Source organism: Chaetura pelagica, unplaced genomic scaffold, assembly GCF_000747805.2.
Source record: "Chaetura pelagica isolate M959 unplaced genomic scaffold, ChaPel_1.0 scaffold109, whole genome shotgun sequence".
NCBI lineage: Eukaryota > Metazoa > Chordata > Aves > Apodiformes > Apodidae > Chaetura > Chaetura pelagica.
Genome location: NW_009970725.1, coordinates 4,171,170 through 4,195,809, shown reverse-complemented (window position 1 = coordinate 4,195,809; position 24,640 = coordinate 4,171,170). Strand labels below are relative to the sequence as shown.

The 24,640-nt window shown below is 40.0% G+C and overlaps 1 protein-coding gene across 4 annotated transcripts in view; it reads right to left on the bottom strand.

Moving 5' to 3' along the window:
• Positions 1–24,640, bottom strand: part of NOL4 (nucleolar protein 4) — a 206,768-nt gene that overhangs the window by 166,614 nt on the left and 15,514 nt on the right. For 3 of the 4 annotated variants that reach the window (XM_010006819.1, XM_010006820.1, XM_010006821.1), the window contains exon 2: positions 4,432–4,581. In XM_010006819.1, coding sequence (XP_010005121.1) covers positions 4,432–4,581 — 150 coding nt within the window. The remainder of the gene's footprint in view (positions 1–4,431; positions 4,582–24,640) is intronic. The other variant, XM_010006822.1, reaches the window with a different exon arrangement.

Genomic DNA, 24,640 nt, shown 5'->3' with positions numbered 1-24,640 from the left:
ATAAAGTCTACCATGAAATGTATGGCTTGATCACTACATCTGGCCTACCTGTACCCTTAGCTGGGCCTAAGAAAAGGCAGAGATGTTTTCCATCTTCAGTCTCGTCACAGATCATTTGAGTTTCTTGACAAATATAGTTGTTGTTTTTTCCTGGTTTCCACTGAATCACGAAGAGTTGTCCTTAACAGCTTGAGCCTGTTATGTTATGCTGCTACTGTAACCACAACTTTTCCCAGCTACTCCCACCTCTGATATACCCCTCAGTGCTTGAATTAAAATTTTAGACACAGCTGAATAGTTTAAATGAAGAAATGCAGCCCTGAAAAGGCACAGAAAGCCAGCTATGCACTTGTTCAACACCTTTCCCAATACATCAGACAGGTTCTTCTCCTCAACACTTCTCTCCTGTGTGTCCCCATCTCCACTTTGACACTGCAGTTCTCCTTTCAGGGTGGGATGTCTATACAAAAGTAAGTCCTTTAGGAGAGAGAGACAGAGTTTCTCCTGGACTCTGGGCTGTAATAGCGAGTGCTAACAGTCACCCCTACAAAGATCTTCAGTATTTTCTTCTGACTGCTTAGCCAATTCCTTGCATCAGCACATTTCACTGCACCTCCTGTGGAGCCTGGCAGAGGACCCAAGCAGAACACAGGGACCTGGCTGGGCACTGCTGCCTTCCTTGGCATCAAGCAACATGCTCTTTTCACCTTCTGCACCTCTCTAGTCACCTGTGCTCTTGCTGAACAACCAGCTTGGCCAGGCCTTGTGTCACATATCCTGCCTTTGTGAGGGAATTATCTCCCCAATTGAGGCCTTCAATGTTTTTTTCCCTATTTGTAAACTTGCCTGGGAACCAGGTGAGATTTAAACCATCATATCAAGTATTATTTCAGTCTAGCATACTTGTTTGTTAGTAGTGAATCACTCCACATATGATTAAATGTTACTTGTTTCATTTTATATATATCTAAGCCAGGTGTATTTTTTTGCTGGTGTAGATCTACCTACAGTTATGCTGGCAAGGAATATAGCCCGTCAATCTTACATTGTATCCAAGTTGGGCAGTTGAAATAAGCATAAAACCTACCAGTTAAATGGGAAGCTATTTTTTCAAGGTAACTCTCCCACATTGTCTTTGTAGACTTTGTACAATTCCCTTCTCATTTGTTAGCATGCTGAGCAGAAGAAAATGGGACCCATTCTAAACTTAAATATTGAAGCACAGATGCTTTCCTAATTAATCTAGAGAGTTTGTGCCAAGAAATCATAAAGTTTGAGTTTGGCGTATTGCTGTCCCAATTAAAATATAAAGGCTTCCTTCCAATACACTGCTCTTTTAGAGGTACCAACTACCATTTCCTATTTATCTTCCTGTACAGCACCGCTGCAGGAAGTCCCACAGAAATCAGTTGTAAAAACACCATCAGTTTCCACATAGTTAATATAAACAAGTCAGTGCAGGCTACAGATTCACTAATTGAGTTTGTAAGCTGTTCTGAACACGCCTTCAGAGACACATACCGATGTATGTTAGCACTCCAGCATCTGGGGTGACTCCATCAAAAATTAAAAAGACCCTACCTACTCCAAGTTTGTCACTCCATATAAATACAAACAGCACTTAATTAAGTCACCTTTGACAATTTCATTACCCTTCTAATCATGCTTGAGTACTATTCAAAATTTTTAGTGGAGCAAGTTCACTACTGAAAATAGAGACTAACACATGTAAAAGCAAATTAATTACTTGAAATCTGTATGTTGTCATTCTTAGGGCTGTGTCATTAATTTTTCAGAAATACTCAGGAACTGAAAATCCATGGCAATATTTATGAACTTCTGGAGTTTAACAATTTGTACCAAAATTGTAGTTGTTTTCTCACCGTTAAAATGTTTCAGCTATCCAGTCAGAGAGCAGAAGCAATGGATCATCACATGCCAGGAATTATGAATAACAAATAGCAGTTGGAGCATACAGTTTGTGAACCATCCTTCCTGTAAAATTCTTCACTCAGACTATTTGGTGAATACTTATGCATGATAAATACATTCACAGATCTCAAGGGTGATTCACATTTGACATGTGAATAAAGACACAAGACTAAATTAATCTTGTTCCCCATTCACTTAATAAAATTAAATCCTGCCAAAGTATTTTAGTTTGATTTATAAAGCTTTTAGGGTGTAAGGTTTTCTGAGACAGCTACCTGAGACACTACTTCTTTCCTTCTGCGATGCCACAGAGGAGGTAGAAACTGCGTGGCTTGCTGGCAACGACCAACATTACAGCTCATCATTTTTAGTGAAGGCATTTTCATGGATAGGTCCAGTAAAGGAGTATGCCTTTCCCCAGTTAGCCTGGTAGAGTTTGAGGCCTGTTTATTTAACCTAATTCTCATATTCAGATAGAGAGCAAGAGGTGATATCAGTTTGTTCTGGAGTCTTTTTTCCTTTTTTTAATCTATGGAAATCTTCAAAAATCCTGTCCTTGGGAAATACGACTCAATACCCTCAATAAACTAATATGCAATGAAATGAATACACAAATATTGCAGACTCTGGTAACGACACAAACTTATATTTGGACATTTTTATCCTCATAATGATTAAGCTCAGGTCTCAATTACAATAAAAGTTAACATCAAATGAAACTACTGTGTAGGCTACTGAATCTGCACAAATTGTTCTGCGCACAGAAGAGACACTAGTTGTTGCTCATGCTGTTCACAATCAATACATTTCTTATCTGAACTGGAATCATAGGATTCTTATGGTAGTAAATATTATACTTGGCATGTATTTTTAGGATGATTACTTGTATTTTTGTATTTATAGTTGGTATTACTCCTTAGACTTGTATGTTATTCCACAAAGTTTGTGACCTATATCTTTGAACAGCTTCCTGAAGTAAAACAAAATAGAAAGGGGAAGGTCAATGAAAATATTACTTCTCTAATGCTTTTTAAAAGAGAGGTATCAAAATGGCCAAGGTGACAGAACAAAATTCATTCAGACAGTTTGTCTTTGTTCACTCTGAAATATCACTCCAAGCCTTACAAAGCACACTCAAACAACTGGTGTGTTTCTTCATACATCTATTGTAAGGTCAATACCGCTGAGAATAAATTACAAGAACTCTTGCCAAGAGCTTATCCCACAACAAATTGTCTTCAACAGCCTATGAATAAAATATCTGTGAAGGAATTAATAGATACGTAGTAAAGACTGTTATATACTTGAAAAAAAAAACAACAAACCAACAAAACAACACATAGTAAGTGGAAAAACAGCTGTTTCTTACATCTAAAACTGAAGATGTGGCTATCAGAAACCTGGATTCTCCCCACATTTTTATGGAAAATCCTTCATGCAACTATGGGTTGTTTTTAAGATTAAGATCACTGCTCACTGCGTTCAGGATGAAAGGTCACCTCAGGGCCCTGTGCACAGCCTCCCACCAGTCCTGCCCCACTGGAGGCCATGGGGAGGTGTTCCTCAGATGCCCTGCATCCTGGCTGAGGCCCTGGCTGGGAGCCCCTGTCCAGCTGCTCTAGGGGAGCCCTCGCTGCTTTGGCAGCTGGGAACAGCTGGGAACGTGGATCAGGATCAAGCCTTGAGTGTGCCTGGCACTGTCACAGCCCCATGCATGGAATTTTGGCCATCAAAATGCAGGCAGGCAGATATATTTTAAGCCCCTTGGAAAAATGCAGGAAATGTTTCATTAGTTCTCCCTAAGAAAAGGAAGTGTTATGTTTGTGCCACTAACTGCAAAAGCTATTTATAGCTATATAAAAGCAGCAGTTTGAACTGGTAAGGTGAAGCAATAACAACCAATTAAAAATCTTAGAAATAATAATTTCTCTTTACTCAGCTGGTTTATACAGGTGTGAAATCTGCCTTCTCCGTGCTTCTTTCACTGTATCTAGTAGCTCTCTGGCCTTTTGAATTTCAGATATTTACAAGTTTTCATGCCATTAAACCATGAAGTATACTTAGTCTGCAGCCATGAATGATAATGCAACTTCATTCAAGTGCTGAATTACAGCACCTCATTCAGAAAAGCTCCTAGTCTTCTTCAAGACTTCATCCATTCAATAACAACTAATTAATACAGAGTTATTAGAGAAATAGTCACACTGTTATAGAAAGGATAAATTCTCTGCTTGTACCAATGAAAAATCTCTACTGAGGTCAAAGGAACCAGCCCTTTTTACACAGAAAATGTGGCTCCTCTGATTTCTAAGCTGTATGTTTTCATGCATTATTGAAAGATGTCCAAAATAAATTTCAGAATGAGGGTTAGAGTACTAATGCAGCTGGAAAAAAAACCAAACAACACACAAATTGCAAGTCATGTGACTGAGCTCAAATAATTCATGCTTTTAGAGACTGATGCTCACTTTTTTTTTGTTGATTGGGTTTTTTACTTACTGCTTTATATGTTCTCTTTTGACCAGCATGTTTTCTGATTTGTTCTCCATTAGGACCAGTTTCCACATGCATGGAATAGATAATGTCAAAGAAATCTTCTACGACGGCTACCCGCCGTAAAGACAGCTTCTCATCCACACCTACTCCATCCTGAAAAGAGAAAAAAGAGAAAAGAAAATGTGAGGACGACAGGATGAATAAATAAATTATGTTACTCATGGGACGTGTTCTCCTTTTTTAGCAGAGAGTCTGAAGAAGGGAAGACCTTTCCACTGAGATCTGAAGGTCATCCACCCTGTGAATGACACAAACAGTATTGTAGGAAAGCTGTATGACCAGAAGGATCAAATGGACCCTTGCAAGCAGTCCATTTTGCCATGGCAGGGCATTTGGTCTCTTGATAGAAGGTGATCTTTTGCTCCAGTATTTAAAAAAACAAAACAAAACAAGTATCTGTGCTTCTCTCTCCAAATGCACACACAAGATTCAAAGGCGGGTGCAGTCCAACAACACAGCACAGAAATGCATTATGTGGCTGTTCATAAGAACTCAACAGTTTATATCCTCTCATTCCCCTCCAAGTAAATCTGTACATAGCATTTCATAAAGATATTTAATAAAAGGTTTTAATTCACAGGTGACAGAGCTGACTGTAATTATGAATACAAAGGAAGTTGTTACAATTTAGCCCTGCAAAACCTGCTTGAAAATATACTACACAGAGACATAACACAATATGAGGAAAAGAAAGGGATATTTTGAAAATTTGTGATTTTTGCACACAGTCTGACTGGAACAAGTGACAGAAAAGTGAGGACACCTACCATCTGATTTTCCAAAGTGATAGTGCTATGGTAGGTAAAGACTTCTAGTCATCAAACCTTTAACCAGTATTTTAAGCAAGAAATGCATTCAAACTTTAAACATTTCATAATACTCTTACTGCTGCTGTAACTCATGCTGCAACAAAACTGATGGTGACAAAACACATGCAATTAATGCTGCGGAGACCAAGTAACAAGCAAAGATGAGAAATGAAATGGCAATAGTTACATCTGACTCCCAGCTGCAGCCCCCTTGCTAATAACTTCTTTCTAACCCATTCCAGTAAGTTTGCTAGATGTGGACAAACACCATTTGTTTTTCTCACTGCCCTTATTTTTCTTCCAGCCCACTTTTGTTTTTCATAGAATTCATAGAAAGAATCCAAATAAACCAAATAGCTCCAAAGAAGCTACATTGTCCTTTCTATCTGCACAGCAGGTTGTGCCTCTTATCCCCATGATAGAGCTGAACCTGAGCAGAACTCCCCCTCACATGCATGATCAGAGCATTGTCAAAGTCACAGAATCAGAGAATCACAGATTAGTCATGGTTAGAAAGGACCTCTGAGATCACAGAGTCCAACCGTAAAAAACAAAACAAACCAACAAAAGAACCCAAACCAAACAACAAACAAAAAACAACAACAACACCAAAACCAAGCAAACAACAAAAAAGCAACCCACACTCTAAAAAAACTCACAACACAACCCACAATCTAAGCCACTAGAGCATGCCCTGAAGTTCTTCATCTACACATTTCTTGAATACATCCAAGGATGGTGATTCAACCACCTCCCTGGGCAGGCTGTTCCAGTGCCTGACAACCCTTTCAGTAAAGAAGTTCTTCCTCATATCCAATCTAAACCTTTCCTGCTGCAACTTCAGATAATTTTCTCTTGTCCTGTCATTATTCACTTGGGAGAAGAGACCAAAACCCACCTCCCTACAACCTCTTTTCAGGTAGCTGTAGGGGGCAATGAAGTCTGCCCTCAGTCTCCTCCAAACTAAACATCCACAGTTCCCTCAGCTGCTCCTCATATAACTTGTTCTATAGACCCCTCACTAGCTTGGTAGCTCTTCTCTGGACACGCTCCAGCACCTCAATGTCCTTCCTGTAGTGAGGGGCCCAGACCTGAACACAGTACTTGAGATGAAGCCTCTCCAGTGCCGAGTACAGGGGCAGGATCACCTCCCTACTCCTGCTGGCTGTGCTATTCCTGATAGGATGCTATTGGCCTTCTTGGCCACCTGGGCACACTGCTGGCTCGTGTCCATCTGCCTGTTCACCAGCAGTGTTCACCCTAAGTCTTTTTCTGCTGGAACTTGGCCTTATGGAACCTCACACAACTGGCCTTGGCACATCGATCCAGCCTGTCCAGGTCCCTCTGTAGAGCCTTCCTACCCTCTAGCAGATCAACACTCCCACCCCATTTGGTGTCATCTTCAAACTTGCTGAGGGTGCACTCAATTCCCTCATCCAGATCATTGATAAAGACATTGAACAAAACTGGCCCCAAAACTGAGCCCTGACGGACACCACTGGTGACCTGCCACCAACCAGATTTGACCCCATTTACCACAGCTCTCTGGGCCTGGCCATCCAGCCAGTTTTTTACCCAGTGAAGAGTACACTTGTCTGTGCCATGATTCACCAGCTTCTCCAGGAGAATGGTGTGGGAGACAAGTGTTAAAGCCTTACAAAAGTCAAGGTAGACAATGTCCAGAGCCTGCCCCATGTCCAATAGGTGGGTAACATAGTCAAAGGGCAGGTCACACAGTCCTGACTGAAGTGACTGCCTTGAGGATTCAGGTTGGAGGAAGCTGAAGAATTTGAAGTGCAGTCTCCACCTCAGGGTAAAGTCTCAGAGAGATCAGCTGGGAACAGCTGTCCCTGAGAAGGTGGTGAGGCTCCCATCCTGTGAACAATCCCTAAAATTTCACTAACCACCATCTAAAAAAACCCAACCTGTGGCATTATGACAGGTTCTGGTATCAGCACCATGAAGAATTTGCTTGGTATTGTCCATCACCCTTGCCCTCTATTTAAAAAAAAATTAAAAATGCTTTCAAGATGGGGCCAGCATAAAACCCAGATCTTTGCAGATTTAATCTTTAAAGGAATTCACACGTGAGCTCTGTAAGGGGGCCCATATTCAATCATTATTTTCTCACCACCCAAATGGCACAGTAGGATCCCTAATGATTTCAAACACTGCTATTATGACAACAGTGTTATCTTATGCCACTCTCCAAACGTTCATAAGTTTGTAGTGTTGATTAACTGATAAAGATTTAATCTGTTTATTATTAATGAGTTTTGTTTTAGGAAATTTCCTATGGGGGTGCTCTCTTTTTTAATTAAAGAGAAATGCATTACAACAATATTAATTTAAAAGCTGAGATGCCACCTCAGCAGAGCTGACACATGCAAGCATTATGAATACATTCAAAGAAGAAACTCAAAAACAAAATTAATTTGGCTGCTTTTGGTGGCTCTAATGTGCAGTGCTCTTTTACCATAGTAGTCCTACCTCCCTCCCCAGCTTCTGATACCCAAAGGTAGGTCAGCATCATGTGGGTATGCTCTTGAACCTGCATTTCTCCATCCAGCTGAATAAAACAGCAAGCATTGCTGCTGCTTCTAAAAATACAAGGATGCAAAATCTGACACAAGCTTTCTGTCATGCCTCCTAACTGACGTACCAGAAAATTAATACAAACTTTCCAAATCCTGTCAGTCAAAAAGGGTAGGAAAAAAATGGCTCACAGCAAGTGGAAACTGCTTCAGGGGAAGATAGTACTATTCCTTAACATCTATACTTGTGAATTACGTAGACTCATAGAATCGCTTTGGTTGGAAACGAGCTTTAAGATCATCAAGTACAACCATGAACTTAACACTGCCAAGTCCATCACTACATCATGTCCCTAAGCACCACATCTACACATTTTTTCAATACCTCGAGGGATGGTGACTCCAACACTTCCCTGAGCAGCCTGTTTCAGTGTCTGTGAACCCTTTCAGTGAGACTTTTTTTTTTTAATATTCAGTCTAAAACTCCCCTGGCACAAACTGAGACTGTTTCCTCTTGTTCTATCACTTATTACTTGAGAAAAGAGACCAATCCCCACCTTTCTACAACTTGTTTTTAGGTAGTTGTAGAGAACAATATGGTCTCTTCTGAGCCTCCGTTCTCCAGACTGAACAACCGCAGTTCCCTCAGCCCCTCCTCCTAAGATGTTTGCTCTAGACCCTTCACATGACTAGGTCAGGCTTCATTCTGCTTGGTGTTGAGTAAGGCAATAAGGTAGGCCTTGTTTCAGAAAGCCGTGGGTGCTGTAGAAGTTGCTGAGTTGCTGTGAGTAAGCTACTCAGTCCACCTGGCAGCACGCATGTGCAGAGAAGCAATACACCAGATGAGTAACCTGAATGAGGGTATGGCAGCTACCTACATAAGGCAGCTACTTACTGAGACTTTTGATATCCCTATACTGATATCCCAGTAAGTAAAAAGCTGGGCAAGTGATACAACTCCAAATCCCGATTTAAACCACAAAGTTTCTGAAGTAGACACAGCTGTATCAGGCTTTGCTGCCATATGCCCTTACACTACACTCTTCTCCTGAAATTGCTATTTGATAAAGGTATTAACAAAGTAGCTCTACTTTCTAAGCTGGCTTGAGGTAAAAATTTTCACAGTGCCTAGAGGGACATTTTTTTAGCCTCAGCTAAGCCTAAATAGAGACAAATGAGGGAATGCATGATAATGCTATTCACATGTCTGAAAGCCTATGAAATGTCTACAAGGAACAGGACAAGTAATAGGCTTAAACCACAGCATGGGAGATTTACATTAGACATTAGGAAAAATTTCCTATTGATGTGGGTAGTCAAGTACAGTAACAGTTTGCCTGGGGAGCCTGTGGCATCTCTGTCACAGGATTTTGAGACCAGGTTAACAAGTATCTGTCAGGGATAGTTTTGAGTAAATCCTGTCTTGGATTGACTAGATATTAACTGAGCTCCTTCTTGCTAATTCTATGACTGAGAAGCTTAAATGTCACTTTCATATTGACTTGGGTACTAAGAAGTCTGGAATAGCAAGGAGGATATTTATAAACCACTAAGGTATTTTTAGGACTTTCGCTCGTCATGGCAAGAGTCCAAGCCCCACTTTCTAAAATTATTTAGGAATGGAAGTCTCACTGAATGTTTCTCTTCAAGAACTGGACTTAGACTCTTAAATCTTTTAGGCTGAGTTGCATAACTCTTGTTCCAGCCACCACAGAGCTAATGGCCCTACTCTTTAAAACAGTTGTCTCAGATTCCTCTCTGGCCAGCAGACTGACAGGTACAGTCCAGATACAATTAATCTTGATAGCTAATGGAACAGTTTCAGTCTCTACCAATGAGAAGCTACCTAATTTTACTCTTTGCATTGCAGGGTTTCCTGTTTATTCTTGTTTTTATGTTTATTCAGTCATCTTCCTATGTTCTTAGAATACAAATAGACATTTCATTTTCAGCCCTATAAATTCCATTTGCATTCTGAGATTGAAGTTGTTTGTTTGCTTGCTTTTAAAGAACTACAAAAATAATACATTTCTGGACAGAAGTGACTTTTACACAGAGTTGTGCACCTCACGGAAAGTGCTGAGGATCACTTTGAAAAATTATGCTTGAGGAGAGAGCCAATCTCTTTTATTCAGGTGGAACCTACAGGGCTAGTGGGAGTAACGAAGGGGAAAAAGTTTGCCAGTGAAGCAAACAGACAGTCAAGACAGGAAAAACATCTATTAAATGAAAGGCCGTCATTTTTATAGTTACTTTGCAGAGGAGAAAAAATTTAACACAAGCATTTAAAATGAAAGCCACCAAAAACAGAAGTGCTAGCAATTCCTTGCTTGAAAATACACGCACTAACTCATGTTGAAATTTCATGGGGGAAACAGGTCTCATAAAACACCCTCTTGATTTGTGAATGACTATAACTATCAGCATCTTTACAGTGTTTGAAAAATATTCCTATAAACACATGATAGACTGAAATAGAAAAGTAAAGGCTTGCCTGGTGATTTTATAGGAAATGTCCAGGTCTATAAAACCACTGTCATAAAAGGATCAAAGCCAGAAGCATGTACAAAACATTAGGAGTAGATGTAAATAACAACCAACCTAAACATTTCATTGCATAGTATAAACCACCTAAAATGTAAGACTGCTTTGAATGCAGAAATGTGATGTGTACCTTTTTTCTGACATACACAAGTTCAGACAACAGCAGTTAAAGCACACCTGTGTCACTGCACCTCTGCTAGTGGTGTGGCATTGCCTTCTGCAGTCTTGAAGATGCATTTCCCCTGGAAGGGATGCTGTCCTTTGCTGACTGAAATGTTGTGCTCTAAATGAACTATATCCTTGCAAAAAGTTTTGCACATAAAGCCCTGTCCTGTTAGCTTATACGTAAGGAGGTCCAAACATGATTTGGTAGGTGTTTTGGTCTCTGGAATTCAACACTGGAAAATTTTGCATTGCAACTGTTAGGAGGAACCAATGGTGGTTTATGTACATAACATGTGTCTGTCTGCAGTTATAAGTCAAAATAACTGACCTGATTGAAAATCCCTTTATACATTATTTCTTTCACCTGCTTGCTCACTAACTGTAAAAGTACTAATATTTTAAAAGAGGGATGACCATTTTAGAATGTCTCTTACTCCCACCAAAATGAACAAATCTAGTTTCATGAGCACACTGATTTCAATTCCCAGGCTATTAGTACATTCATTTGAATATCTAACTCATTCCTGTCAGGGCAGTATAAATCCACAACAGATCAGAAGTTATCAGCATTTGATAGCTATTATTAAGCCATCTAAAAATAAATAAATTTATCTTTTCTATCCAGTTCCTAATGGAAAGTGTCTATAACAGTGAACAGGGTATTTATAATTTGAAATTTATAGATTCTGTTACTCATTATATGACCTGTTTGAACAGCAAATCTCACCTTTTACCAGCAGATGGAGACATGAAAAATCCGAGTTATATTAAGGCAGATACACACCAGAACCATTTCCAGCTATCAAGTCCTCTCTGGGACTTTTAGAGAAACAAACCCTACAAGGACTAAACCGATAAGTTAGGATATGGCTGTAACAAGTCAAATTAATCAAATAAACAACAAGAGAGACCAAATCTACACTGTATAGAAATCCCTTTCACCTTTATCTCTTGGACCAGTCTAGAGGATAGGAAAGCACCAAAGCTAAATCTCTGTCCATAAAAAATAAGGAGTGAATGCTGACTGCCATATAAGTCTAAAAGATCCCACCCAAAAGGAATATCCTACTGAGACCTTTCCTGTGAGGCTATCATCTGGTGTGTATCATCTAGCTCTATTAAATGAAGCTCTAGCAATTAAGAGATAATCCAATTTGCCAAACCGCAAAGGTAAGGTCTGTCACCTTTCTTTCCTATAAATGTAGCAAAGTGGGCCTGGAGATTATTTAATGTAGACAATGTACCTTTAAAGGTATCTTCAGAGGCCCCTTTGGTGTGAACTGAATAATAACCTGGCCAGTGGTCTCTAAGATCAATATTTAAAGCATTTTCCATATTTAAGAAGGGCAGAAACGTTTTCACTTTTCTTCAGAAGTGTGGACGGCAGATCTATCTTCATGAGCGTTACTGCTGGAGAAGAGCTTTGAAATGAAACATGTAACATGTCTACTGACTCTTGTGTCTCCTACTGAAAATAAGCACAGACATGGGAAGCAAGAGGCAATTTCAAAGAGCCACCTCAAGACCAAATGCACTCAGAGCCCCGAAGGAAAGGCAGAGAAGACCCCAGTGAGGAATACAGGACAGACATTGCCTTGATTGCAGTTTACTCTTCACAGTGAAGAGTTACCTCTTAACTGAGGCCTGAATACTCTTTTCCTTTAGTGCAGGAACATCTGAATCGTTTTCTTTTCCTTAAGTGTTCAAACATTTACACAACCATTCTCAACAAAAACAGGTCACAAAACAGGCCACACTTTGATATTTATGCAGTCTGTTGCTGCAGGCTAACCAAACACATGAGCTGTATCTCCGTGAGCAAGCAGGGCACCACAGGAGCAGCAGATCTGTAGAGCAAAGCAGTTGATACTATGGAGCTGATTCCACACCATAGGTATTTCAGGCTAGCTCTAACCTCACCCCCTGCCCTGGATACCCACTTCTGGTGGCAGCCCAATAGGTGTATGCCTGGAAAAGGAATCTGGTTCATGCACCAATAAAAACACTGCAATGTGAAACAAAGCATAGTCAGGAGCTTTTTTTCAAGGGCACAACCCTTCTCCAAACTGAAATCCCAGTGCAGATGCAGCCATAGCTTCCTTAGGAAAAAAAACAAGATGGGATTTTTCACAGATGCACACTGGGATGAACATTAGCCAAAACAAAGAGGAAAATATTTGAGTATCCAGCTCAGGGACACACAGTGCATCAAGGTGACTAGGGACAACAGAAAGAAGCTGAACACGTATTCTGACATGGAAACCATATTTGCCACATTCACCCCTTTACTTGCCTTCTTCTCAGCAATTTCCTGCTTACTTAGTCTGTTAAAATGACAGATGCACAGTCTCATTACAGCTGGCCTTTTTTTTTTTTTTTCTGCTTTTCTTTGTGTTTGTTTTGGGGGTTGTTTTTGTTTGGTTGGTTGGGTTTTTCTTTGTTTTTTTTAGTTTGTGGGGCTTGGGTTTGTTGTTTTGGGTTTTTTTTGTCAGAGAAAGCAAATTAATCCTGTATTCTATCTACAAAACTATGTTGAGTTGGTGTATTTAATATAGAAATGAATAAGCCAGGCATTAAATGCCTCCTATTCAATGAAAAGTTGTGCTGGTTTGGGCTGGGGTAGAGTTAATTTTCTTCACAGTGGCTGATATGGGGTTATGTTTTGGATTTATGCTGGAAACAGTGTTGATAATTCAGGGATGTTTTGGCTATTGCTGAGCAGAGCTCACACAGAGTCAAGGCACTTTCTGCTTTCCCACCCCACACCACCAGTGAGCAGGCTGGGGGTGCACAAGGGGTTGGGAGGGGACACAGCTGGGACAGCTGACCCCAACTCTCCAAAGGGATATTCCATGCCATATGATGTCCTGGTCAGTATATGAAGAAGGTTGAAGAAGGAAGGGGGGATGTTCAGAGTAACAATTTGTCTTCCCAAGTCACTGTTAGTCATGATGGAGCCATGCTCTACCAGAGATGGCTGAACACCTGCCTGACCATGGGAAGTGGTGAATGAATTCCTTGTTTTACTTTGCTTGCACGCATGGCTTTTGTTTTACATATTAAGCTGTCTTTATCTCAACCCACGAGTTTTCTCACTTCTACTCTTCTGATTCTCTCCCTAGTCCCAACAGGGAGAAGTGAGTGGGCAGCTGTGTGGTGCTCAGTTTCTGGCTGGGGTTTGACCACAAAAATACTATGGAACAGTTTAAATTAATCCAAAGCTGGAATTGGAAAGAAAGACAGAGCACATATAACAGAGAGATGGCACTCTGCACTTAAAAAGTAAATGTTGCTCAATTTCTAACAACAACAAAATAATTCAGCAAATTGCATTTTTGGTGAATAATTTGAACTTAACTATAATTTACCAATTAATTCTTCATTTAAAAAAAAAAATATCTAGAAAATAATTTCTGATCTTAGGCCATTTCTGAATAGTTTGTTCAGAAGTCTATTTTTCATAAGAGAAGTACTATAATTGTTTGTTTGTTTGTTTGTTTTATAACTAGATTCTGTTATTTCCTGTTCCCTGAAGGATGGTGTCTCTTTTCCAGTGTATTAGTTTTCTATTAGAAATAATTAAGTTTTGACTTTGAAGGGGTTTGGTTTTTTTTTTTGTAATATTCACTACAGTTCTGGAAATACGCAGGACATTTCACTTGCCCACTTCATACACACAATTGGGTAAGCACCTGAGAGCTAATAACCCTAGCTAGGACATTAAGGATAACTGAACAGACAAGGAGTGTAAAATAGCCAAATTTAACTGAAGTTTTTGTTTGAACTTACACTCGTAATCAAAGTTTTAATGCATTTCTTCTTCTCAATTACTCATTACAGAATTAATCTAGGTATGAGGACTTCTACCAGAATTTTCTGTAAGTGTGAATTCTAATAAACTGTAGCTTTTAAGCTTAATAAACTGCCAAGACTTCAGTTCTACCATGAAACAGAATAAAAGTGAAAATTGATCCCATTAAAGTAACATGCTATTCTTTTACTGAAAGTAAAACTGAACATAGAGGTAAATATTAGGATAGCTATAAAATAAGATTTATCCTAACTAAGAGACACCATAAAAAGTTGAAAGAAGGGATTCTGAAGTTAGTGGTAACCTTTCTGTCTACAGATCTCTTCAGTTTTTTAAAAAATTGCAAATACACCACCAAGTTAAGCCCAAAAATAGAAGGATAACAACTCAGTGAAGCACAAGTGATCCCTAAGTATATAAATAATGAAATTGCATTCTCTTTAAAGACTTTTTCATGTCTTTCTACTCTTCATACATTCTATCTCATAATATATTTCATTATCTCATATCTCAATTGTATCTGTCAAGCTGTAAACTGTTACTCCAAGAATTTTCCACAGAAGATTGCAATGCCAAGATAAATGCTTAGCAGGGGAACTGCCTCTTCAATCTCACAGGTAACCTGTCAGGGTCAGCTGCTCCTGGCATTTTGAAAGGAAGAGAATTCATCTCCCCTCTCTGACAGCTCAGCATACCATACATTATTTTCCACTAAACTTTGTTTCTAAAAGCTACTAGCAATGAAAAATACATACAAAACTTAGTTTTACTTTCATCTTAAAATAGGCAGTTCTTTGTAGCTATATAGTGCTTTGGTGAGCATGTAGATTTGCTTTTCCCAAATAAGGTCACCAGGATAAAACAACTAATTCTCCTCAAATATTTTTGGCTACAGGGGATTTTAAAATGAATGGGTGTGAATCCTAGACTGGACTTGTTTTGTACATTTGGGGTTTTTTTCTAGATTATTATATCTGGCATCACCATCAGTTCAGCAAAAATAAATGAGTGAGCCACTAATTAAATGTTAACATTTCTGTCACGTTCCAAAAATGAACACTACCACAACTATATTATATAGTGTGCTATACTTTACAGGTATTCAAGCACTAGGGGAATGCAACGTAGATCTATAATGCCACCTTTTTTCAGACTGATGAAATGCAACTACTGTACACCAAAAGTAAACTAACACTAAAGTGAAGCTTAAGTAATGAAAACTCCACAACGTGCTTTCTGTGAAAATAAATGTATATTTAAAATTATATTCTAATTACTCATAACCCTGTGATGCAAGGGTATTTGTAGGGGGATTTTTTTTTAATAAAGAACACGATATGTGAGTGCCACGAGTTACATATTGCAATCAGGTGCCAAGAGGATACCACACCACATATCAACAAAACACAGCAACAAAACTTGTAAAAAAAATTACATTGCTTTAAAATCCTGCTTCATTGGTAAAATACTTCAAAAGTTAGGGGAACCAGATGGATCAGAATACTGCTAATGGGATACAATATTTTTGTGTCTAGACCTCTGCATCCAACTCCAGCAAGGGCTTTTGTCCCTTAAAGTTGCTCCCACCTTCCATCTACTGCCTGCTGCAAGGAACAGCCCTGGGGTGGCAGGGAGATGAAGTATGTGACCTAATCTCTCCCATCAGTGTTTCTGCAACAGCTGTTCACTTGCTTATACAAAATGAGTTCATAGTCTCAGCCCAGCTCCCAGAGGACAGCTGTCTCCATCACCAAAACCACTGCTACAACAGACCATTAGGTGCCATTAATTGTTAACCTCATTAGCAACATCAGTAAAGACACTGGGGATCAGATTTTAAGCTGCACTGGTGCTATACAGGCAGCTTACAGTAGGGACAGATGAGGAAACATTAGAAGCTTTGCATCACCCCATACAAAACCTCACTCGCAAGGCAAAGTGATCAGTAACTATCTCCAGTTCCAGAGCCAAAGAGGACAGAAGTCTCCAGGGCACCCTGTGCTCCATGCATGGCCTGCATCTCTGACCACGTTACAAATACATTTCCCATGCTGGAAGAAAGCTGCTTGCTGCAGGGAACAAAGTGGTACTTCCAAGGCTAAATATTCATGGAGTGTAAACAGACTTTAACGGAGGTCCCTCTGGACTTCTGCAAGGAAAAGGGGCAGGGATTATGAAGAGACTTGCTGTAATTGCACAGATAATGTCACCTGACCAGGGATCCAGGCCACTGAGGACTCTGCAGTCAGATTTGTACGAAAAGGAATGCATGGTCTGTGGCTGGCACACTGACTCCTGCCTGCAGGCAGTAGTGGTATTCCAGCCCTGATGACCTACAAACGTAAGCAAAATAGGAACTACAGGAAGAATTAGAGCCTGTTCTCAGATGAAGTAGCACAGTGCCTAAAAAAATCAGGCAAAGCATTGGATGCACAATCTCTCCACTAGATCTGAAACAGAAGCAGCAAATGTGATGTCAGATTTTGGCAATAAGTTTTCAGATTAGCCAGGAAATGCCATGAATCAAATATCTAACCATGCTCTTCAGGAAAATTCCTAAGAGGGGTGCATAAACAAACAAGGGTTTTTTTATTCTATCTCATATCTGAGGGAGGGTTTGTTCACTCAAAAGTGTCATCAAACTAAATTAGTTGCTAAATAAAGAATATTGTTTTCTTTGTACTAGTTTTGTTAAAATTTGTGTGTATGTGCACAGCTCGGCTTTACAAAATCCAATCACATCAGTAGACCTATGTGGGGCTCTTTAACAACTTCTTGGTAGGCTTTTTTCTTTAATTAAGTTACATTTCCCTAATTTTTAATTATTTTTTTTCACTCCTATAACAATGCTTTTCTCTCCTGGGTCACAGAAGCAAGAACAAGAGCCAGATGCAAAAACCTGTGTTTCTGTGAGGACATTCTGTTGCAGATAGTCAGATCATTTCATTGACACATATTTACTTTTTTTCCTTTTCTTCTTCCTCCCTTCCCCAACCATTAACAAAGTCCACAGCATGAAGAGGCCAATCCTTGCCAGCAGAACCAAGTTTTGAAAAACACTGCTCAACCATATGTTCAGTCCTGACCAGTGTGATAGTTAGGCAGCTGACATCTGCAGATGGAGAGTTCATAGCACCGTTCAGCACAAACATGCTGCTACTGTAACTGAAGTCAATATTAGCCAGACTTTGCCTAGGAGGAATTTTCAATACTGGTCTGCAGTTTCACCCTGCCAATTACTTTTCACCACAGTGAGGTAAACAAAATATATATATTTTTAAAGAATCCAAGAGAAAAATGCTGGCATATTTTAAGAGGGAACCTTTCCAAACCTTTCTGGTGGTCTCCTTTAGAGGGAAAATACTTCTGTACCAAATACTATATTGAAACTGTCTGTGTGATAGAAAACAGTGGCTAATGGTGCACCTGATGAGCCTCCATGAAAGCCCACCAAACTCTATTTGGCCTGTAGGGTTATGCAGTAAGATAATACAACCATCTAAAACAGTCTCCTGAACTTCTCTGAAGAATCAGTAGACTCAGTTTTTCTCTAAATAATCTCACATCAACCTTTCTTTCAATAAGGCCTGTGAGAATGAAAGTCGTTCCTGCTTTACTTAACGCCCATCCAAAAGCTGCGTGAATACTCTCCTTAAATGTTTGTGGGAGTGATACTGCTTCTTCTTACAGGAGCAGTAAGATAAAGTGCATTTTCCCCACTACTTTTTACTTCTCCCCTTTGCTCCTCTTTCAGTCTCTATGCAGTTCCTCATATGGTCCAAATGCTTTTTTCAGGGCTTAAATAGATTTATGATTAATAATTTCCACAGACACTGTGTGCATGTTCTCTCAGGCATGCTCAGGCACCACTCATCTGAAGGCTGGGAATCAAAATCTCGGTCTGTTCTGCCACTTGCAATGAAATTCAGTGGGTTCATTCTTGTTGTGTCCTTCATTCAGACCTCTACTCCATAGCCATCACCTTCTTCAAAAGCACATACTTAAAAGATTTGCCTATACTTAAAGGGCTATTTTCTTTTAGATGTTTTGCAGTTTTACCTAGCATGTGCATGTATCATTGACTATAAACAGGAGAGTGAAACAGAAGTATTTTCCTTCATTACAATGCTTTGAAGCTGAAACAGACATAGACTCCTAGTAGAAAGGGATTAGATTTTCGGTTACACAGAACAATCCCTGCATCAAATCTGGACCATGAACTAAACAGCAACAGATTAACACAATAGCAATTACAAGTTACAACACTGATTTGCAAATGCTGTTTTATCAGGTAGAATTCAGCCTTTTGATTTTTATGAATACCAGTTCCTTAATTTTTTAGTGAAGATGAGAAGTACACACTGGTTCTGGTGATTAATGGTGCTGTCCACCATCTCTTTTTTTAACAGAACTTTAAGAACCCAGTCAATTAATGAAGGAAAACATTGTTTCCTCAACAGTACAGCAAAAACAGATGTTTTCATAGGTACGTAACCAGATTTATCCACCATCTACTGCATGATGGGAAATCAGCATATTTGCAAGGTAGGCTCCCTATTAATCAGATGTTGTGAATCTCTGCCTTACTCCAGGCCTGCCCATAAATGTACTACCATACAGTAATACTTTGAATGCTAATACAAGTCTATGTAAAGCATAGTTGATGAAAGAAAAGATGCAGATTAAATAGCCTGCTCTGCATTGAAGTTCATTATTAGTCTTTTGTATCTGCAACAGTTAATATGCAAACTATATGAAACTTTATAATTATTAGTACAATTCTGTGCTCAATACACAAACCAAGCACTATATTAGCATTTTTTTCTTTGAATATGTATCCCTAGTTGTGCTTTCTCTCTTTATATAAAAATAATAAAGTTTTACATTTCTCAGTTGTTTACCAGAACAGGAAGAAAAGCTGAAACACAGCACGTGAATTCCACTGTGTTTTAAATAGAGTATAATTACTATATTACACATCAGGGTCACCAGGATTTGGTGCTCTGTCTCCTAATATCTCAGTTTAAATTAGTGCATTGAAACTGTAGTAAAACTGTAGTTCACCAGTATTAAGCAACTTGCCCATTTTCTCACTCTTCTCTGTGTTCTGGCTGTATTAAGATTATGGGACACAGGACTTGGATGTCTTCAGTAATAAGGACAATAATGCTTCTCTTCCTCTTATTACGTACGCGTGCTGTGTACAGTTTGATGGATGGATCCAGCCATCCAACCCAGAGCCAGCTGTAATCCACAGTACTATATAAAATCAGGGACATTACAGATGAAAGAAAAATAAAGCAGTCAGTCTATTCCCTGACAGAAAGGGGGCTGTCTTCTGTTGCTCGTTATGTATTTTCTTCTGTCTTGTCTTCAATGACTCTTCTCAGGCAGCTTTCACGACTGCCTCTGAGAGGATGTTTTACAGATTAGTAGAGGTAAACGCAGAATCTTTGGCAGAGCCCATGCCTACTGCCTGCTACAAAAGGTTTACAGGCTGTTGTGCTGCTGCTTCCTTAGTTATGTTCACTTGGAAGACAGACACAATACTAACACTTTCTAGGACTCATTTGAAGAATGGTCTCTCTACCATGCTGGATCGTATCAGCTGAGAAAGTTACCACAGACCTCTCAGTGGCAATAAGAAACAGGCAATCACCTCCCTAAGGATTTGCCATATCATTGCCTTGTTTCCAGGGTAGTTCCCAATTCCTGCTCTGCTCCTGCCAAAAACAGCTTCCCTTGCAAGGTAGCCAGCAAATTCTTTCTTCACAAATAACAACATAAATAAAAAACCCACTGAGGACTCACACTGATTTCAATAAACTATGGCCTAAGCTCTCAAATTGTCCTGTTCTCTCTAATATGATGCTCTGCCTGTGAAGGACTAGGGACACACAATCATCATCAGTTTTAATTCTCAGCAATGCTGATACAGATATCAGAGAGTCACAGATATGTTAGGGAGGGATAAAGGTATAAAGCCTCAAATCTATGTTACAAGGAGAGCCAATGTGTATTTTCATCTTGCTGAGAACATGAACAACGGTTTTATTCTACTGAAAAAAATATTAACAAGGACTGAATTAAAAAATTCAGACTTTTGTTTCTTTCTGCATCAATTCAACATTAAACTGCATCTTCTGAGATGATGCTGTGCCTACAGGAAGCTGCAATTGGCTTTTCTCAGACCTTCGGCTTTTCCTTACATCAGGCTTAATTCTTCCTGGACTACATTTCCCAAGACACACTGCACAAGGAGATCATGTGTCTCATGAAACATTTAGTAAATCCAAGGATGCCAGTGTAGTAGGAATTCTTGTATCACATCTCTCTCTTTGTAAATACATTGCACCCACTCATTTGCTCACACTTTATAGCAACCACTATCTCCAAATAACCAAAAAGGCTCTACAGCACTTACAACAACAGATGGAGTCAACTATGTGGACTGAGTATGTACTTTATCTACATCATTTGAGCCCTATCTGCTCTTAGAGAAATAAGCTGTTACTTTATTGATGAATCACACCTGCTACCCAAACCTCCTATAAGGCCATTTCTCCCTCAGAAGGAAAACTCTGAAATCAAAAATCAGCATGGATCACCAAGAAGATGCTAGGAAGACCACACAGAAAAGCCCTGCTCTGTTCTGTACAAATAGCTTATTACAGTACTATATTTTGAGTGCTACAGTCTTTAAAAGGAAATGACACAGTAATTTCCCATCAAATCAAATAATTCGTAGCATAACTTTTCATTGAGGGTATTCTGCATGTATCCTGGAATTTGCTTTCTGGGGAGATATCAGGCACAGCTGCATGTCTGGTAAATATGTGTGTTTGGTTTTTACATATGGGTGTGTGTGAAATTAAATTCAATTTGATTCATTAATACTTTGCTGGCATGGCAAACTGGCTAAATGTTGCCTAAGAAAAATGAGCAGAACATTGAGGTATCTGTTACCAGACGGAAAAATGCAGTTAGGACAGGGTTTCATTCTGTATCTGGGGTTTTATCCCATCTATCTATTCACAACTACAGCCCATTTCCCATCTTGCTCAGCCATTTTTTACAGTAACCTACCATCTGAGGGTACTTTACAACACAATGCCATCATTGCACTTTCCTTCTCAGGGGTCAGGAACAAATTTTCTTCAGGCTTTTTGAGAAACACATCTTATGATTTCTGATTATGCCTCAAAAAATCCTTCTGAAACTCCCTCAGATTTTGGAAGCTGAAGTAAAATGGTTTCTCCATTTAATTTTCTCCTATCAGGTTTTCTGCTCAGCTGTTTGCTGGGGCTTTTTTCTGTGTCTCCTTTTTTTCCCCTTGTAGCTTATAGAAATTCTATCTGTTTCAGCTCTGCCTAGTCACAGAAATAAATAAGTATATTAAGATGACAGCACCCGATTGTTTGCATTCACCCTTCCTAGACCTCAGTTATCCTGGATATCATGAGCTACACAGAGAGAATCATAGAATGGTTTGGGTTGGAAGGGACCTTTAAGGTCATCTAGCTCCAACCCCCCTTGCTGTGGACCAGGACACTTTCCACTGGAACAAGTTGCTCAAAGCCCCATTCAACCTCTCCTTGAATACTTCCAGAGATGAGCCATCCACAACCTTCCAGACAGTGTCTCACCACCCTCATACTAAAGAATTTCTTCCTATTGTCTAACCCAAATCTACACTCTTCCCGTTTAAAGCCATTAACCCTTGTCCTATGGCTACCAGTCCCTCCCCAGCTTTCCTGTAGCCCCTTCAGGTACTGGAAGGCTGCTATAAGGTCTCCCTGGAGCCTTCTCTTCCCCAGGCTAAACAACTCCAACTCTCTCAGCCTGTCTTCACAGGAGAGGTGCTTCAGCCCTCCTCTGGACCCACTCCAACAGCTCCATGTTCTTCTTGTGTTGGGGACTCCAGAGCTGGACACAGTACTCAAGGTGAGGTCTCAGAAGAGCAGAGCAAAAGGGGAGAAACACTCCCCTTGACCCTCTGTCCATATTTCTTTTTACAGTAGTGATAATCATAATTGTTTAGAAGGAACCATTATGATCAACTCAACTGCTCCTATTCGTAACTCAAGCCATAAACATTCTCTGAATTAATTCTTACAAGTTATTAATGCTGTAGGTATTATAGCAATTTATTTTCCATTTTCAATCCCACAAAAGTCAACCTATTAGAATTACAGAGCCAAGAAATAACAGCACTGATGTTGCTTTCACATTTGATCCTCCTGTGCTGCTATGCTGCAGCACAAGGAAGGTCTCCTGGTTGTGGTGATACGGCACCTGAGAAATAAAGTGTTCAGCAAGATATTTATTAGAACGCTGTCCTTCTCCAGAGCTTGCTTTATGGTGCAGCATACTCACACAACTATTTTTCATATTAAGCTTTTAAAATCTGATTTGTAAACTTCAGACATGGAAGCTTTTAGTCTCCCCTATTATGAAGCTGAGCTTTAGATAATTTTAAGATGTATACAGTGTTCCTATCTCTGTAATTAAATTTTAGTGTATTTTTGTTATTTTGAAGCACCTTCTGAATTTTTTTTCAAAGACCTTACTAGCAATTATGTTGAAAGCATTCTGCTGAAATTATATCCTTTGTTTTCTCATCTTTCATATTGATGGCTTTTGTTTTAAGAACAATCATTTAACTGATACTAGAATTAACAAAATTGTGTATGGAAAACCATTAAAATGTTCCCAAAAATCCCCTTAGGTTTTAGGAAAAGGCTCGCTTGTTTTGCTTCCTGGTTTCTAAGTCTACAGGGTCCACATGGGACATTTCCAGAGTTTAAAGTGAAAGTTTTCAAAACAGCAGCCTGCAAGACCATTCATGGTTTGCAAGTCATCAGTGGGTCTGTAGAACCACATTAACCCCTAGGATTTTATATACTCCTCAGTCAAAAGGCTGATAACGAAAGTGGTCCCTGAGAGATTCTGAGAATTGACAGAGATATGACAATCTCTCCTATACAGGTATGGGGATTATTAAATTATTTTTGTCTGATTTTTTAAACAAAATTAGAGCTTTCGCAAGTATTTAACTGGAGATGGAATTTTTCAGGAAAAAAATTGCCAACACCAGAGGACTCACAATGAAATTGTAGCAGTTCGTAACGCTCCACTTTGAAGCTACTTTGACATCTATGAAGCTTCCTGATCTTTTTTACAGTAACACACTTAGGATACAGATGCAGTGAGTTTTTCACAAAGGAATTATTTTTTTATTTTCATGGGTGATGTTGTTACTGGTCAGATACTTCACTATCTTTTTAGATTTCAGCTGTGCTCTGTTGAAGACAAGACTCCTTCAGCTGTATCCGATAATATGCAACCCTGCATTTAGTGAAGCTAATAAAAAATAGTTTTCTCATACTACAGCTAAAGAAGAAACCTCCTCCAGTACCTAGAGCTAAGGACATTCCTCCTAATGACCTTCTTCCCAATTCCTGTGCTGCTCCATTCAGCTACATGGAAGAAAGAACTCACAAGCCGCCTTCAGAGGGACAGACTAGGCTTCAAAATAGATCAGATTAATACTTTCATGTCGAGCACCCAAGACCACATTTTCACATCACAGCTACAAGCAAACGTTTCTATTGCCTGTACTAGCCAGTTGAGAGCTTCAAGGGCAAAAAGCTGAGCAACACTACATTTCAGCAGTAACTATACACTATCCTACATACCGGCTACCTGCACACCGTAATGCAGTGCCAGGACTGGTAAGCAAGAGGTGTCTCAAGTGCTGGCTTCGGGGAAATCAGAAAGCAAGGGTGCACACCGGCACTGGAAGCAGTGCAGAGTTTTATGCTCATTCTCTGCGCCTCAAGTCATGCCAGCCATGACGTGTCACTATTTCCAGCAAGTATTTGTAGCTGCTGTGCTACAGCCCCACCTTGGGCAGCCCTACCTCTGCCAGTGATGCCTCCTGTGGGATCACCTCACAGCACGGCGAACTTAACTTCAGAGACCTGGGGCTTGTTTCCAAAGACAAGGGCTTCCCCAAGTCGAGCCGCTAGTTCCCAGAGGCCTGTGATATGCAAGAGCACTGCGGGCGCCCGGCCCCCCCCTGCCGAGGGAAGCACCCGCTTGGGGCAGCCCAGGCCCCGCAGCCCCCCTGGGAGCGGGGCAGGCCGGCCCTGAAACGCACCCACACTCCGCTCGGGGCACAGGGAGCTCACGCACCAGTGCCAGTGCCAGTAGCAACCAGCACCATGGGCTGGCCCATCCGCTGCACTGACCACGCACACCTGAGCTGCTGTCTCACCTCACGTCCC